General features: G+C 38.3%; 1 protein-coding gene across 1 annotated transcript in view; it reads right to left on the reverse strand.

The window, feature by feature from the left end:
- The window catches only part of HMCN1 (hemicentin 1), a 469289-nt gene that overhangs the window by 22625 nt on the left and 428769 nt on the right, over window positions 1-17895 (reverse strand). The window contains exons 90-97 of the mRNA XM_008696988.2: window positions 16377-16547; window positions 16049-16219; window positions 15020-15190; window positions 14678-14848; window positions 7011-7160; window positions 6572-6709; window positions 5292-5413; window positions 4094-4331 (exon numbers count right to left, since the gene is read on the reverse strand). Of these exons, the coding sequence (XP_008695210.2) occupies window positions 4094-4331; window positions 5292-5413; window positions 6572-6709; window positions 7011-7160; window positions 14678-14848; window positions 15020-15190; window positions 16049-16219; window positions 16377-16547 (1332 nt within the window). The remainder of the gene's footprint in view (window positions 1-4093; window positions 4332-5291; window positions 5414-6571; window positions 6710-7010; window positions 7161-14677; window positions 14849-15019; window positions 15191-16048; window positions 16220-16376; window positions 16548-17895) is intronic.

Consider the following 17895-nt stretch of genomic DNA (forward strand, 5'->3'; position numbering starts at 1 on the left):
CAGGAATGGAAAACTTTTCCTGTTCCCCAACCACGAGCTAAATGAATCATAATCCAGAGATTGTTGGCAAGCAGCTATTGGAAACAGATTTTCTGTTTGTTTACATTAATAAAAAAATGAAATAAAACCATTCTGTGATAATGAAAAAGGATCCAAGATCAATGTGTACGCCAGGCATAACCACAGGCAAAGTCCTATTCCTCTAGACATTACTTACTCTGCCTGTTCTAGAATTAGAAGCACTACTTTCAAGCCACTTTGACTAATTTATGCCAGTGAAAACCAGAAGCTCTAATGAAGAAACCCTCTCCTTCTGTGGATCGCCTCCATCTGCAATGTGAAGCATCTGGGTCAAAATCGCCTATGTGTGACCAAGTGTTTTCCATTCCTATATAGTCCAAGCAAGGGGATAGAACAGGTTTAACTTAGATGTCAGAAACAAACATATTAACATATGAACATTTTTTGTGTGATTAAAATATACAATGAATTTTCCAGGAATGCAATTGTCATATAAATTGATGGTTGATTGTACATTATTTTATTCAATACATTACCAAGAATTACTAAATGTTAAAAAAAAAAATCACACTGGAGATCTATATGTAGGCTCAGCCATTATGAACCCTTCTTTCTCATCTTCCGTTATAGTAATGTCTAAAGATTTTCATATTGAAATTCATAATACTTTGTTATAAACTGTATTCCTTTTATTTATCCTTTATGTTACAAAGTATGCTATTTTGAATTATACTAGTTATGATTTTCGTTTAGACATGGGGGGAATACAAAATATTTGTATTATTACAATGTATAATAATTGTAGAAACTTTGAAAAGTATAAAATTCTCTGTAACTCTGTCACTTGGAACAAACCACCACCACCAATTTGATGTTTTTCCTTCCTGTAAGTATACATTTCAAAAAATTAAGTTAGGATCTCTCACTCTAGAGATTAATAACTGTCAAAGTTAATTGATCATAAAATAGAGCTTATTAAAAGTATAGATCCCTGGGTCTTATCCCAGTCAGGGAATCTGTGTTTTTAACCAGTATAATGGTTTCCTTATAATCACAACGGTGTGGGCAACCCAGATTTGGATCATACTGTGTACTGCTTTTCAATTATTATTATGCCATGCATATTCTCCTTTGTCACCTGTTTAGTTTTATTGTCAATCCTAGAACAGTGTCTGGTACACAGTAAGCACTCAGCAAGTATTCTGAGCTATTTTTAATTCCTTAAAATTATTTTAATGACTGTTTAAGAGTTTATCATACAGTTGTGCTACCATTTACATATTTACCTCTTGCTTCCAGGATGCTTATTATTGGCCATTTCCATGATTTTCTTAGGGGAGACTCCCAGAATGAGAGAACCACAAAGCCGTGAATGTTTGAAAGGCTCCTGATTGATACTGCTTTTCAGAAACGTTACATGAATTAGCAACCCCTAATGGCAGTGAACAAGGGTGTTCATTTCCCCATCCTCCTCCAATGCCGAGTGGTTATCATATTTTTAAATCTCTGAAAATGATAATTGGAAAATGGTACCTCATTGTTTTAGTTTATATTTCTTCATATTGGTGAGGTTAGACAGTTTTTCACATTTATTTTGTCATTACTATTTCCTCCTTTGTGAATCTCCTGTTCATAGCGTTTATGTATTTTTTATTGGGGTGTTGTATCTTTTTCTTACTGATTTTTTTTGACAGTGCTTTTTATTTTTATTTTTTTAAGCAAGATCTACATCCATGCGGGGCTTGAATTCATGACCTCAAGATCAAGAGTCATGTGCTCTACCAACCGAGCCAGCCAGGAGCCCCTTCTTACTGATTTTTAAAAGCCTTGTACATATTAAGGTTAATCATAGTTGTCTATAATATGTACATCAAATATTCAATCTTGGTGTATATTTTACCTTCTCAATTTTGTCTTTGTCTCCCATGAAGAATTTTTAAAAACCTTATTTGTAGTTAAATTTATCTTTCCTTTATTGTTTCTAATGTCTTCTGATTAATTTGTTAAACATATATTTTATAATTATATTTTAAAAATAAATCCATTCTATTTTAAAGATATAAAATTTAAAAAAATTATATTGATTTATGTTTGTGAGGTGACTTGACCAGCAGTCTCCAAATGCCAGTGTGCAGATCAGACACATTAGAATTATATAGGGGCTGTGTTAAAAATACAGACTTTCAGGCCCTTCCTTAGACTAGCTAAGCCAAGCCTTTGTGCCTAGAAATATGAACTTTCATGAAGCTCTTTAGCTGATTCTAACTGCATTGTAACCATAGCTCTAGTCTAGACCCAATATAGAGGAGAAAGAACATGCTGGTTAAGCAACCAAGAATGCAAGCTTGCCCCCTGGTGGTCACTTAAAAAGAAATTGTAAGTACCAGATTCTTGTAATTCACAGGAATCTCAACAAACAAATGTGCACAGATATCAGATGTAATTCATAAAATCATAGTATCTAAGAATAGTAAGGGGTTATAAATGTCCTATAGTGTATTTTTTTCTATTGTGGGATCCAGATTCCCCAACTACACCATTACAGATCTTCAAGCAGTTCAGGCTTAGAGAATTTACATGATTGAGTAAAAAGTGTACATGATTTTTAAAAATAATTTTAATTCTTCTTGTCCCAGATGGTGCAAATTCATTTTTAACCAAAATCTTATGCAATGTTGTCATCTTTTAATTATATGGAGTACTGGAAAAAGTAGAAACAGAGGTTAGACTTGAAAAGTGGGCATTATTGAGGAAGAGAAACGTAACTCTTCATTCCATGGCTCCTTTCCTTTGTCCTAGTGACCTGAACATGCACGACAACAGTAAAATGAGGTGGTGGCCACATGGGAGTGGAGGTGGTGTAGGGCTAGGGGCTCCACTGGCTCTGAGGCTTCATGAATCTGTGATCATCTCAAAAAATGTGAACACGCTCTCCTAGATTACTGTGATCTCAAGTTCAATGACACAGTTCTGAAAGGTGTTGATGAAGAAAACAGTCATGTGCACAAGTGATGAAAACAAGAGTAAATTGAGAAAATGAGTGTTTAGTGTATCTGCTGAGCATGATAAAACAAAATGATGATATTTAAAATCTACCTGGATCTATTTTAGGAAAGCCAGCTCATAGCAAAGGCCAATATGGATTATTTTAACTGTACTCATAGGAGCCTAGAGTTTAGAATTAAAGTCATTCAAATACTTAGTGTCTATAACATAACCACATGCAAGTCTCTCCTAGTGCCAAAACTTCATGGAACACGGGATGCTGATTATTTGGGTGCCTCTTATGACCAGAAAGAGATCTGGGTGTATAGACACATCAAAGAACTACACGGCATAGGAAAACCACTGAGATCAAGGGTGGTAGAACTATGCTCAGAAAATGAAAAGCAGTTGAAAAATTATAATGTCTAGGAGTAAGAAATGACAGTTGGAATCCTGATTATTGCTGCACAATTTTTAAAAGCTGCTTTTAAAATATAGAAACTTTTTTTCTTTTCTTTCTTTCTTTTTCTTTTTTTTACTAATTTAGGTTGATATATATCTTTACATTTTATTTCAGGAGTTAAAAAAAATTCCTTGACAAATATAAGAGTCAGAACAAGAACAATGGGCTTGAGCACCCAAAGAAAACATCATTCTGACAAAGATATATTTTTTAAACCTTTCTGCATATCTAGAATAACTCCACCATGTTATACAGAGAAGCATATTAGTAATCCAAATGTACTAGAACTCCCGTGGCACTGGCTTTATCACAGGGCTTTACCTCCCACAAAACAGAGACAATATACATGAAAACCTGATATCATTAGGTTCAGTCTGTGCCCTAATATCCTTATTCTGAATGGCACTGATGCAATTCTTTCACCCCCCTTTTTTTTAGGTATTACATACTTTTCCCCCTAAGTTTTATTTTTAAGTAATCTCTACATCCAGTGTGGGGCTTGAACTCACAACCCCAAGATCAAGAGCCACATGCTGTACCTATGAGCCAGCCAGGCACCCCTCTTTACCCTTTGAGAAAGGACCAGATGGAAAAATGATCTGGGCTTTCCTTTACCCAACGTACCTTTGGAAATTGAAGCATGGATTTTAAAACCCAGTGTCTCTTCGAACTGGTTGTAGTCAGATTCCACGGAGGAAGCATGAAGTGTTTCGACCAAGAAAGGCATTCTTCCCTGTGCCTCATCATAGAAAACAGTGTGGTTCCATGTGTATGGGATGCTGACGCCATCAATGGTGAACAGCCGGGTTGAGTAGGCATACAGCTGCCCAGGACCTGTCTGAATGTAGTCCTCTGTGTAATCCTAAGGAAGACAGATAGATCTGAGGATCAGTATGGCTCATCCTATTATTTTTCCTGAGGGTATGGTGAGATCCAGAATGAGAAAAATAAGGGGCTAAGGGGCTAAACATATATACAGTTGATTCTTGATCAGCATGATTTGAGCTGTGTGGGTCATTGTATATGCTTTTTTTTTTTTTTTTTATAAATACAGTACAGTACTATAAGTGTATTTTTTCTTCCTTATGATTTTCTTACATTTTCTTCTCCCTAGCTTACTATATTGTAAGAACACAGTATATAATACATATGACATATAAAATATGTGTTGACTGTTTGTTATTGGCAAGGCTTCTATTAGTATTTAAGTTTTTGGAGTCAAAAGTCATACGTGACTTTTGAATGCCCAGGGGAGTTGGGCCCCAACTCCCACATTGTTCAAGGGTCAATTGTAGCTCTAAATAAAATCGCACTTGTACAGTAGTGCTCAGGGAGTAACTTAAAGTGTGAAGCTTTTAATTGTAACTACATTGATTTGATAATTTCACTGCCATAAATCATAGTTTAATAAGGGACTCAAAGCTGTAGGTCAAGAGTAAAGAAAGGATGTGAATAATTCTTTAGTTTCTGAAATACTTTTATGGGTGATATACAAAACCTTTTATATAACAGTATTCTTTTTATCTGCAGAATATTTAACAAATGACTTAAATCAACATAGCAGTGATTTTGGTCCTGATAAACAGGACCAGTAATAAACCTGTAAGGATTACTGGTAATAAAACCAGTAAGAGTGTGTAAAGACTTATTCCTGAAGATTTTTATACAAAGACAAACTAGGCATTTCTAAACTTAGTGGTTTATTTATTCCCCTGAGCAAACAAGGGAAACTCTGTAAGGTCTCTGTGATCTATGAATCTTTGATTCCTACTCTTACCATTACTCCAAAAAACAGTGACAGCAAGTTATTCTGACGTTTTACCTTTACAATGACTTCAGCAGGTGACTGAAGCTGCAGGACATAGCCACTCACAACGATATCTAGGAGCAAAGCACCATCAGAATCCAAGCCACGGGCAATATGAGTCATCCGCAAGATTTCTCCTGGGAATTACAATTCATTTGTTTTAACAGCAAAAAATACATGGTTGTGTAAGCACCGAGCAGATTTACCTTAAATATCAGTTCAGCTATGCTATTTTCCTTCAAACGTCAATAGCATAGACCATAAAGAACTAAATTTGCACTTTGTCCCTGAATTAAAGAGGTAGACTTATTGAATGTTAAGTTCTAAAACTTCTTTTTCTGTGGCAAAAATGTGGCATGTGGTTATGTGAAGGATTCTACACTTTATTTATTTTATTATTATTTTATTTGTTAAGTGGGCTCCATGCCCAATGTGAGGCTTGAACTCATGACCCTGAGATCAAGAGTCACATGCTCTACTGACTAAGCCAAACAGGTGACCCAGATTCCACACTTGAAACTCACAAGCAATAACAAGGCAATTCTGCAAAAATAGACCATCTATGAGAAAGAACAGACAGCTTCACCAGGTGGACTGGCAATAACCACAAGTCTGGCCATAGGGCTTTGTTCTTTCTGATGCTTCAAGAAGCAGCAAAGGGGCGTCAGTTAGTAAGCAGATGACCATGAAAAAACCCACTTGTCTTCCGGGCTGATTAAAGCCCCTTCCTCAGCCTTTCTTCCTCAGAAAGCACTACCATTGAGGCTGTTCACCTTTGAAGAAGCTTGTAATGGAGGTCAATAAAAATATGTATGCACTTGGAAAGGGCCATGAATAGTTCATACATATTCATTAAGACTATGGTTAAAGCAAAAAGCCACAGATTTGCTTATTTTTACTTCTACCTTTTTGATAAAAGATCCCTATAAGGTATCCTAATTGAACTTCAGGTTCATAGGCAAAAGTCTTTACTTAATAGCAATGACTCATTTTCCTGCTCTGTTTTGGCCTTTAAAACTGTCTCTGAGGATTTAAAGAGAAACGATACAGAAAATATGAGAAAAAACTTTTGGCGTATAAAAAAATCACTATACTGTTTGAAAACACATGGCCTCTTATAGATTCATGTCAGTAAAAGTTTACAGGGAAACATGAAATTGCTTTTATATCATTTATAATAAGACTACATCAAAAACTTCAAAATTATTCTCTGGAGGAATATTTTTCTTAACCAGCAACTTTTAAGGCAATCGTATTTTTATAGTAATAAAATGTGAAGTTCAGCTGGCACTAACCAGTCGCAAATTCCACCTGGGTTTCTCTCTTGAAGACTGCGTTGGTGAGGGTAAAGCCATTGACTGCTTCTCCTATTTCCTTTGCTGTTGTCCAGTAAATGGGATTTAGAATAGAAACTATTTTTCTCATTGCTGGACCTAAAGAAGAAAGGATAAATAAGGTGACAAAGAAAGATATTTATAGTCCATTATTATTATTATTATCTTCAGAGCCTATTACTTATAAGGATGAATCCTAAATAATCTTGAATAACAGCAAAACAAGTATCAGTACCTCACCTATCTTTAAGAATTTACTATTGGGGTAGAACTAAGGACTATCATACAGATCATTTAGTAGTAGCATTGTCTAGAAATTTTAAGCAGAAATAAGTGAAGAAGAACATGTGAATTTAAAAAAAAGAGGCTATCGGCAAATTTTATAAGGAAAGAGACTTACCAAGACTGCGAGGTACGTTGGTAATTTTGGCATGTATTATTCTAGTATCAGAGGTAGGACTATCTGTTACTGTGGCGTTAAGGAAAGCAATTCCAAATTCAACATCATTAATATTTCCAATAACACTTCCTCTGGCTCGCTGGGGCCCACCTATTGGGGGAAGAAAAAACATTCTTGGGTAAGGAATTTCATCAATGTTACAGGGGAAAAAAGAAGGCCAGTATTCAAAGATGCTACAAATCTTCTTTCAAACATTTAAAATATCATATGACATCTGAATTTAAGAGTGAAATAAATAAGCTTTCAAAACAGTCTACTTTCACGTAACACTCATCATCCCACATAAATCTAGGGTCCTTACAATCTATGTATATCATGGCATTATTTCACAATCCAAAGAATACAATCAGCACCTAATCCCAGAGCCAAAATAAAGAAGGTGTTTGTTGATGGTGATGAAATGATGATAATAATGAGAGTTTATTGAGCATGTCATGCACTATACTAAGCACTTAATATGAGCTAACTCTTTTAATCCAGTCAAAAATCCTATAAAGTCATTTTAAATGGCCACAGTTTGCAGACTAGGAAAAGTTCAGAGACATAAGTGGTGGAATGAAGATCTGAACACAGATGTGCTTGGTATCAAAACACATATTCCCCTATCTACTGCCTCCTTTGTGAGAACGCAGAGGGAAAGGAGGGATCACCTCAAAACAGCTCCTGAGCCTCATTTCAGGTTACTGTCAACATAGGTGTGGAGTATCTAATAGGTATTGTTCAGTCTTGGGTTTCAGATGGAAGGTTTACCAAGTTTTCCTTAATACCTATATATACTGGAAAATAGCCTGAGAAAAGTTTGAGAAGAGTGTTTTACTTTTAACAGTGCTGCAAAATTCATACAGAGATAATTAGGTTGAAAACAACTACACATTTTTTAAAAAGCATCTCTACAGTAATTTTATGCTTTCTTTCCATTGTTCAACAAAATTATTAGTTACTGACACAAAATAGGTGGTTAATGAATGCTTTTTAAGTGAACTGCATGCTTTAGCAAGAGAAGGAAACATACTGGGAAGAAGATGATAGTGAAATTCATAAATATTCATTACTTAATGACTTTTAATTGTATATATTTAAAAAAATCACTAGGTATTTTAGGTATTGTTATATATTATATACCAGGGAGAAATACAAGTGTATTCAATCTCAGAAAAATCAGTAAGTATAGTATTTTACCACTTTAATTTACATTACTTTGAGTATTTGTGAGAGAATATATTTTTTTACACTGATTCAGCCTTCATGTTCTGGATTACATTCATTTGTTCATTTATACATAGGATACAATATACAAGGATACAATAATAAGAAAGAAAAAAATAGGCATGAGGCCTGCCTTCATAGAGCTTACATCTGAAAGAGGGAGATAGACATTAATTAGAATTCCACAAATAAATGTAAAATTGAAATGTACTAATGTATGAAATATCTACCCTCTAGGGAAGTCTGAGAAGAAAGTAAAAATAGAGTGGAGATCTGAAGAAAGTTAGGTCTTAACTAAGCCAGAAATGGCAGGACAAGGGCATTCTGGGTAGAGGAAATAGCATGTGTCACCCTTTTGATGTGGTGGCTTGCCATATCTGAGAAACCAAAAGGAGCAAAGGGTGGAGAGTGGTGGGAACCGTACTGCAGGATGATGCAGGAAAGTAGACAGTAGGGTCAGTCAGGACCTGGGAGGCCATTTTGGTTCTTATCTTTAGTCCTAAGCAGGAAAGAGTGGTAGAGGGATAACTAATTCATTTAGTTCTCTGGGTCATTTGACCATTTTTTAAAAATAATTTTTATTTTGTTATATTAGTCACCATACAGTACATCCCCAGTTTTTGATGCAATGTTCCATGATTCATTATTTGCGTATAACACCCAGTGCACCATGCAATATGTGCCCTCCTTAATACCTACCACCGGCCTATCCCATTCCCCCACCCCCTTCCCCTCTGAAGCCCTCAGTTTGTTTCCCAGAGTCCACAGTCTCTCATGGTTCATTCCCCCTTCTGTTTACCCCCCCTTCGTTCTTCCCTTCCTTCTCCGACCGATCTTCCTATTTCTTATGTTCCATAAATGAGTGAAACCACATGATCATTGTTTTTCTCTGCTTGACTTATTTCGCTTAGCATTAATCTCCTCCAGTCCCATCCATGTTGCTGCAAATGTTGGGTAATCATTCTTTCTGATGGCTGAGTAATATTCCATTGTATATATGGACTACATCTTCTTAATCCAGTCATCTGTTGAAGGGCATCTCAGCTCCTTCCATGATTTAGCTATTATGGATAATGCTGCTATGAACATTGGGGTGCATATGGCCCTTCTCTTCACTACGTCTGTATCCTTGGGGTAAATAGCCAGTAGTGCAATTGCTGGATCATAGGGTAGCTCAATTTTTAACTTTTTAAGGGACCGCCACACTGTTTTCCAAAGTGGCTGTACCAACTTGCATTCCCACCAACAGTGTAAGAGGGATCCCCTTTCTCCATACCCTCTCCAACATTTGTTGTTTCCTGCCTTGTCAATTTTTGCCATTCTAACTGGTGTAAGGTGGTATCTCAAGGTGGTTTTGATTTGAATTTCCCTGGTGGCTAATGATTTTGAACATTTTTTCATGTGTCTGTTAGCCATTTGTATGTCTTCATTGGAAAAGTGTCTGTTCATATCTTCTGCCCATTTTTTGATTTGATTATTTGTTTCCCATGTATTGAGTTTGAGAAGTTCTTTGTAGATCTTGGATACCAGTCTTTTATCTGTAGTGTCATTTGCAAATACCTTCTCCCAGTCTGTGGGCTGCCTCTTAGGTTTCTTTGACTGTTTCCTTGGCTGTGCAGAAGCTTTTTATCTTGATGAAGTCCCACAAGTTCATTTTTTCTTTTGTTACTCTTGCCTTTGGAGATGTGTCATGAAAAAAGTTGCTGTGGCCCATGTCAAAGAGGTTGCAGCCTATGTTCTCCTCTAGGATTTTGATGGATTCCTGTCTCACATCAAGGTCTTTCATCCATTTGGAGTCTATCTTTGTGTATGGTGTGAGAAAGTTGTCAAGTTTCATTCTTTTGCATATAGCTGTCCAATTTTCCCAGGACCATTTATTGAAGAGACTGTCTTTTTTCCACTGGATGTGTTTTCCTGCTTTGTCAAAGATTAGTTGCCCATAGAGCCGAGGGTCCATTTCTGGGTTCTCTATTCTGTTCCGTTGGTCTATGTGTCTGATTTTGTGCCAGTACCATGCTCTTTGTGATCACAGCTTTGTACTATAGCTTGAAATTCGGCAACGTGATGCCCCCAGCTTTATTTTTCTTTTTCAAAAATTCCTTGGTGATTCGGGGCCTTTTCTGGTCCCATACAAATTTAAGGGCTGTTTGTAAATGGGATGGATTCCCTAATTTCTCTTTCTTCAGTCTCATTGTTTGTGTATAGAAATGCAACTGATTTCTGAGCATTGATTTTGTATCCTGCCACATTACTGAATTGCTCTATAAGTTCTAATAGTTTGGGAGTAGAGTCTTTTGGGTTTTCTATATAGAGTATCATGTCATCTGTGGAGAGAGTTTGACTTCTTCTTTGCCAATTTGGATACCCTTTATCCCTTTTTGTTTTCTGATTGCTGTTGCAAGGACTTCTAGTACTATGTTGAATAATAGTGGCGAGAGTGGGCATCCTTGTCGTGTTCCTGATCTTAAGGGAAAGGCTTTCAGCTTTTCCCCATTGAGAATGATATTCTCTGTAGGCATTTTATACCTTGTTAGATTCTATTTACTAATGTTTTGTTGAGAATTTTTGCATTTATGATCATGATAAATATCGGTCTATAGTTTCCTTATAATTATTAAATCTGGTTTTATTATTAGGATAATGCTGGCCTCAAAGACTGGAAAATATTCCCTTAGGAAATAGTCCCTGTGCTTCTATCTTTTGAAAGAAATGGTAGTGAATTGGTATAGTTCTTCCTTAAATGTTTGGCAGAATTCAACAATGAATCCATCTGGGCTTGTGCTTTCTGTTTTGGAAGGTTATTAATGATTGACTCAATTTCTTTAATAGATATAAGCCTATTTGGATCACCTGTTTTTTCTTGAGTAAGTTTTGGCAGATTGTGTCTTTTAAGGAATTGGCCCATTTCATTTGGCTTATCAAATTTGTTAGCATAAAATTATTCATAATATTTCCTTATTATTTTGTAATGTCCACAGGATCTGTGATGATGTCCCCTCTTTCATTTCTGACATTAGTATTTTGTGTCTTCTCTTTTTTTCTTAGTTTGCTCAGCCAGAGGCTTATCTATTTCCTGTTTTCAATTTCACTGATTTCTGCTCAGATTTTTTAATTTCTTTTCTTCTGCTTACTTTGAATTCAGTTTGTTCTTCTTTTTCAAGTTGCCTAAGATGGAAGCTTAGATTATTGATTTTAGATCTTCTTTTCTAATATATGTACTCAGTGCTATAAACTTCCCTCTAAGCCCTGCTTTCACTAAATCCCACAATTTTTGATAAGTTGTACTTTATTTTTCATTTAATCACAATATTTTTAAATTTCTCTTGAGATTTCTTCTTTGACCCATGTGTTATTTAGAAGTGTGTTGCTTAATCCCCAAATATTTGGGGATTTTCCAGTTATCTTTCTGTTACTAATTTCTAGTTTAATTTCACTGTGGTCTGAGAGCAGACATTGTGTAATTTTTATTTTAAGTTTGTTCAGGTATGCTTTATGGCCCAGAATGTGATCTATCTTAGTGAATGTTCCATGTGAGCTTAAAAAGAACGTGTATTCTGCTGTTGTTGGATGAAATAGTCTATAGATGTCAATTGAATCCAGTCAATGGATGGCGGGGTTGAGTTCAGCTGTGTCTTACTGATTCTCTGCCTGCTGGGTCTGTCAGTAACTGATAGGGAAGTGACGAAGTCTCCAACTAAAGACTTTTTAAAATCTAGATTAAGCAAATGCAGATCATGAAACAGTTCTCATGCAGTGGGGGTCTGAGTGTCCTGGACACTTATTTATCCCAGAACTGTTTGGTGAGTACTGTGTCTCAGGTGTGTTTCTTAGCATCAGGATCCGGTGGTGAACAAGACAAACAAGGTCTTTGCCCTTCTGGGGTTGACTTGTGGTGGGTAAAAGACAAACATGTAAGCAAAGAATTAGCAAATATCCTTTCAGAACTTTTAAGCAAAATGAAGAAAAATAAGCAGGGCAGCAGGGAAGGGGTTTGGTGTTTTAGACAGAGGCCTAAAAGGAAGAAAGAAAGCAGCCACGCAGGGGAGGAGAGTGCATTCTAGACCAGGGCCCTGAGGACAGCAAGTGTGGCACATTTGAAGAAGGCCAGAAAGACTAATGTGGCGAGAACCAGATGAATGAGAGAAACAGAGGTACAGGAGATCAGTAGGCTATCCGAGGAACCTCATGAACCACAGCAGGAAGTCTGGATCCTGATGGAAATGCAGTAATGAGCCTTTAGTGATTTCAAACTAGAGAGTGATAGGGTCTTACACAGGCATTTAGAAAGATCATTGGGTCCCTCTGTACGTAAGGATTTTCTTCCCCCTGGCCACTTTCAATACTGTATCCTTGGATCTAATATTTGCGAATTGCACTATGATGTGATGTGGTGTAGGTCTGTTGTCATTGACCTTGGGAGGGGTCCTCTTTGCCTCTTGGACAAGAATGCCTGTTTCCTTTGCCAGATTAGGGAAGTTCTCATCTACAATTTGTTCACTCTCATTTCCGCCATTAGAGATTCTATATTCTCGTTACTATTTTTGTTAATATTTTTTTCAAGTCTACACATCATCTTGACCATTGTTACTCTGAACTCCATTTCTGACAATTTGGTTATATCCATATCCATCAGTTCTGTGGCAGAGGTCACAGACTCATTATCTTTTCTTTGCTGGGGGCGATTTCTCCTCCTCATCATTCTGATGAGGAGAGGTTGCGGGGATGCTCAGAGCCCAAACTATTGACTAGTAGCCAGGCAGTGTGCACTTGTTTTATAGGGACCTTAGGGATGTGGGCTTCTTGATTTTTCAGCCTGCCTTCTGGGGGGAGGGGCCTGCCGTGCTTATATTCAGGCAACCCTGTTTGGGTAGAGTCACCCTCTCCCCTGCAAGGGGGAGTGGGGGTGAGCATAATGTGAGCTGGTATTTCTGGGCTTTTGTCCTCTGGCGGCTTTCCCTGGCGGTTTGCTGTGACTCTTCCGAGAGTCAGAGCAGCAGTGGCCGTATCCTAGCCTCTGTCTCAGAACAGAGAGATCGAAGTCCGCTCTCCACTGAGCTGTCCTGGCCACTTTAACTCTGTTTCTGTCGGTGCTGCCAAAAACCTTACAGCGTCCCGGGATGTGCACCCCACAGCCGGTGTCCCAGCCCTCACTTCCAGGGCCGGCACGTCTCTGTCCCTTGTGCTTCTAATACCGCTAGCTGCCCCTGCCCGTGCTCCCGAGCTCCGTTTCAGTGTGGTTCACTCGCACTCCAGAGCGCCGGTTTTCAGTCTGGTCGCGCACGCTCTCCCGAGCTCCCGGTATCAGTCCAGTTCCAGTGTGTGCTGTGGAGCTCCAGTTTTCAGACTGGTCGTGCGCATTCCCCGGCTCACGGTCTCAGTCTGCTCTCTCACGGGTGCCGGTCCGTGAGTCCGGCCCACTCCCCAGTGCAAGTGGCTACTGCTTCCCAGCGGCCAAGCGCGGTGTCTCCCTCTCCCTTCGGTTCATCCTCTGATATCTGTGTGCGGATTCATGGCTCCCCACTTCGTACCTCAATATTCAGCACTGGAGATGTTTGTTTGTAGAGATCCAGATGTATCTTCCTGAGTCTCAGGCTGATTCCGTCGGTTTTCAGGATGGTCTGGTAGATATCCAGCTCGACTCAGGGGACCAGCTGAAAAAAGGGTCCCCGACTCCTCCACCATCTTTTCTCCTCCTTGCAGAAAGTGGTCGCTTTTCTGTTCATAGAGTTTCTGCAACTCTTTTCTTGCATTCATAGGTATTCAGAATGGTTTGGTAGCTCTCTAGCTGAATTCCTGGGACCAGATGAACTTTAGGTCTCCTGCTCCTCCGCCACCTTGGAACGAAACTCTTCATTTGACCATTTTGACCTTGGTTCTCTAGTCTCCAAAGGAGCTTGTGTCCCAGGACTCAAGAGATATCTCCTAGTTCTGGGTAGCTAATTGGGGTCCTTCTGCCACTGGGGTCCTTGTACCCATCACTGAATAACATCCCTTAGATGAACAATACCCCTTGACAGTGACCTGTAGCAAGGCGCAGGAGCTACAAAATGTCTCGATTAAAACTAGAACTGTCACCATGCCTACATGTTAGAACCTCCAAACCCCTGGTAGTCAGTTGACACGTTGACAAGATATGTTGAACAGTTGACTGATAGACACTCATCCTTTTAGCTTGTCTAGATCCTGCAAATCTCTTCATGTAACTCTTCTCTCTCACTCTGCCAAATGAGCCTTCCTGATTTTCAGGGACATTTTATTTCTAAAGCACCCTTAAGGCTTTGGGAAGTTCAGTGGTATCTTAGCACTTTAACAATGTGAAACTGTTCTTTAATTTTCTAATCTGCAGGAAGGCTATAAATAAGCTAACAATGGTTCCACCAAATTCTAACTTAGTTGCTCACCTGGACATGGTTGCATATTGCATCTGGACACCTGAGTAGCATCTCCTGGACAGGGCCTCCCACTTTTAGATGGCACTGGATTGTTGCACAGCCGTCTTCGAGTCTTTTCACCTCCTCCACAAGAGGCAGAGCACTGGCCCCAATTATGCCAGTTTCCCCAACTTCCATCCACTGTGAACAAGAATGGAATAGCCAATATTAGCCCACTGGTTTTAAAATCTACAGTTCAGGTAACCTTACCTATACAAGCCTCATTTTACGATCTGAAATGATGGGGCTAGCTACAATGAGCACTAAGTGAAATGCCTTACTTATTCTACTGCCAGGAGTTGGGGGGCTCACCAGGACACATGTCAGTGTTGCACCTCTGGATCTGGGAGTCTGGCCCCCCACAAGCTCTTCCACCGTTGGAGGGATGAGGGTTATCACATGTGCGGTACCGCCGCATCTGTCCCCCGTTGCATGTCCGGCTGCACATTCCCCAGCCACTCCAAGGACTCCAGTTACCATGAGCTACAACAGAGAACCATTGGAGAGGTGCTAAACAATGACATTCATCCAAAAAGTACAGTAAGACTCTTCCCAGGAACTGAAAAGAAATATACAAATCTATGAATAGGCAACTTTTTTTTTTTAAAGATTTTATTTATTTATTCGACAGATATAGAGACAGCCAGCGAGAGAGGGAACACAAGCAGGGGGAGTGGGAGAGGAAGAAGCAGTCTCCCAGCAGAGGAGCCTGATGTGGGGCTCGATCCCATAACGCCGGGATCACACCCTGAGCCGAAGGCAGATGCTTAACCGCTATGCCATCCAGGCGCCCCTGAATAGGCAACTTCTGAAGGCAGTTGGTTTAGCTGTTATTCTGACTAGAAACTGGGTATACATTCCAGTCATTGAGAAATTCCATTTAATCTACATCTATTGAGTCTCACAGTATTCCAGGAGCTGAAGGATATGAATGACACAAGATCTCTGCTCTTGATGAGTCAAGACTATAAAATCCAGATACAGTGGATTTAGATGCTGTTAAGGTCTTAAAATCTAGCTTGGTGACTGAATTAAGGCAAAGAGCCACCTCCTTGCCTCTGTAAAGATATCAGCAACACCATTAACAGTAGGTATGTAAGGGTGCCCTTGTCCTTGCACGCCGCAGCTAGTCCTAGAGAGGGAATGAAATAGGACACAGCTCTTGCCTATATAAATCAATTACATCTATGGTATACAGACATGATAGCAACTGTACAACACTTTGATATTCTAAACCAAAGGTAGATGAATCAAGTAACAGTATATTATAACTTTAAGGACTTAAGGTCATAACAAAACTTTAAGGAAGTATAATGTTGACTCACTATTTCCAACACTCACTTGGACAAGGGTCATTATTGCAAAAATCACTCTGGACATCACTCCCTTCACATCTGTTGCCTCCGTATTGGGCGACAGGATCAGAGCACTCCCTTGTTCTCTGTCTGGCACCTCCTCCACAGGACACAGTACAGGCACTCCAACTGGTCCAAGTTGCCCACTTGCCATCAACTGGATTAAGGGAAAACATATGTGCTCTGTTACTATAATACTCTGAGCATTGTTAGGTTGGGTGATATTCTTATTGACATTGATTCTTACTGACATACTACTTGGATAAGAGGTAGATGTCAATTTATTAAGGGTAAAAACATTGAATTTCTCTTACCTGGACAGTGTCTTTCATTACAAACTTGCATCTGTGTTTCTGCCCCATCACAATAGGATCCATCAAATGATGGTGGTGGATTATTGCACAGTCTTGTCCTTATCTGGGTGCCTTTACCACAACTTTCGCTGCATGCACTCCAAGGCTGCCAAGTGCTCCATGCTCCGGGAACTACAAATATCCCAAGAGACAGATTTGCAAGTCACAGAACCACATTTGTTAAATAAACAAAATTATACAAGTAAATTAACTCAGTAATAAGTTAAATTAGCCTGGAATCTAAAATAATTGAAATTGAACCAAAGGAAACATAAATAATGTTCCTTCTTTCTCCTTCTGGTTAGATTTTCATGGGAATTAGTGTTTATAGGAAAATTCAGAAGGCTACCGAATGCCAAAATGAATGCTTACAATTATCCAAAGGGACTATTTTATTAAAATAGAATATAATCAAACTACCATATATAAACATAATCTAAGTTTAAAAATCCTAGATAAGCATTTGTTTGTGTTTTATGCTCTGGGAAAAGTGGAAGGAACCAGAAGCTTAGGAGAAAGGCTGTATAACAGATCTAGATGCAATTATAGACAATACAAATGTTTCCATAATGATAACTTGCACTCTAAACTCAAGACCACATCTTTAAGCCTGAAACAGTTTCATGTTTAAAAATACACTTGGATCCTTCAACAACATGATGATTTGCACAGTTCTAAGTCCTTGAAAAATTGTCTCCATTACATAATGTTCAATTAAAAGTTCTGAATAACATACTCACCTGCTTCCTAAACACCAAAAATTTGACCAGTAGTTTCCAAGGAGTGATATTAAGGCCTTCCTTTTGGTAACTAACATATTACACCATCTAACTACAAGACTGAAACAACCTTGTGTTTCCTACCAGGTGCACGGGCTAAGAATCAACATTATGGTTTCTCTCATGTGTAAGTCAGTATCAAGTGATATTTTTGTTTTAAGGGTACTTTCTAGAAATGGGGCTCATAAAATATGTTTTTGTGGTCACCTAGTTAAACCAAGATATGAATCAAAATAGGGCCTTAAGGTCAGTGTCTAAATATTCTCTTAACGCAACCTATCAGACACCAAAAGAATTAGTTGACAACCAAATAATGAAATTATCATTTGGCTGCTTTGTTTAGAAAATAGTTTGGAACACACCTTATATTTTCTTTCAATTAACTATTTTCTAGTTGAGTTTATGACATATCCGTGTAATAGACAAGCACAGTCACACAAATTTATTTTAGAGGACAAGAATTTGGACTAAAAAGCATTTGACTAACCCTAAAAAGAAAAAAAGAAAGAAAGAAAGAAAAAAGAAAGAACAAAGCCTTTAAATAGAAGACAGATATTACTCAAAACTACTTCTTTATTAATTTGGATTACTGATGTATGGACTATGTGATTGAAAAAATAGTCTGCTATTCTAGTTATTTTAATACATCCAATGTTCAAGGCTGTTGGTTAACAAAAACCCACTGATGTGTTTTTTTTAAT

This window comes from Ursus maritimus, unplaced genomic scaffold, assembly GCF_017311325.1.
Source record: "Ursus maritimus isolate PB19 unplaced genomic scaffold, ASM1731132v1 scaffold_2, whole genome shotgun sequence".
NCBI lineage: Eukaryota > Metazoa > Chordata > Mammalia > Carnivora > Ursidae > Ursus > Ursus maritimus.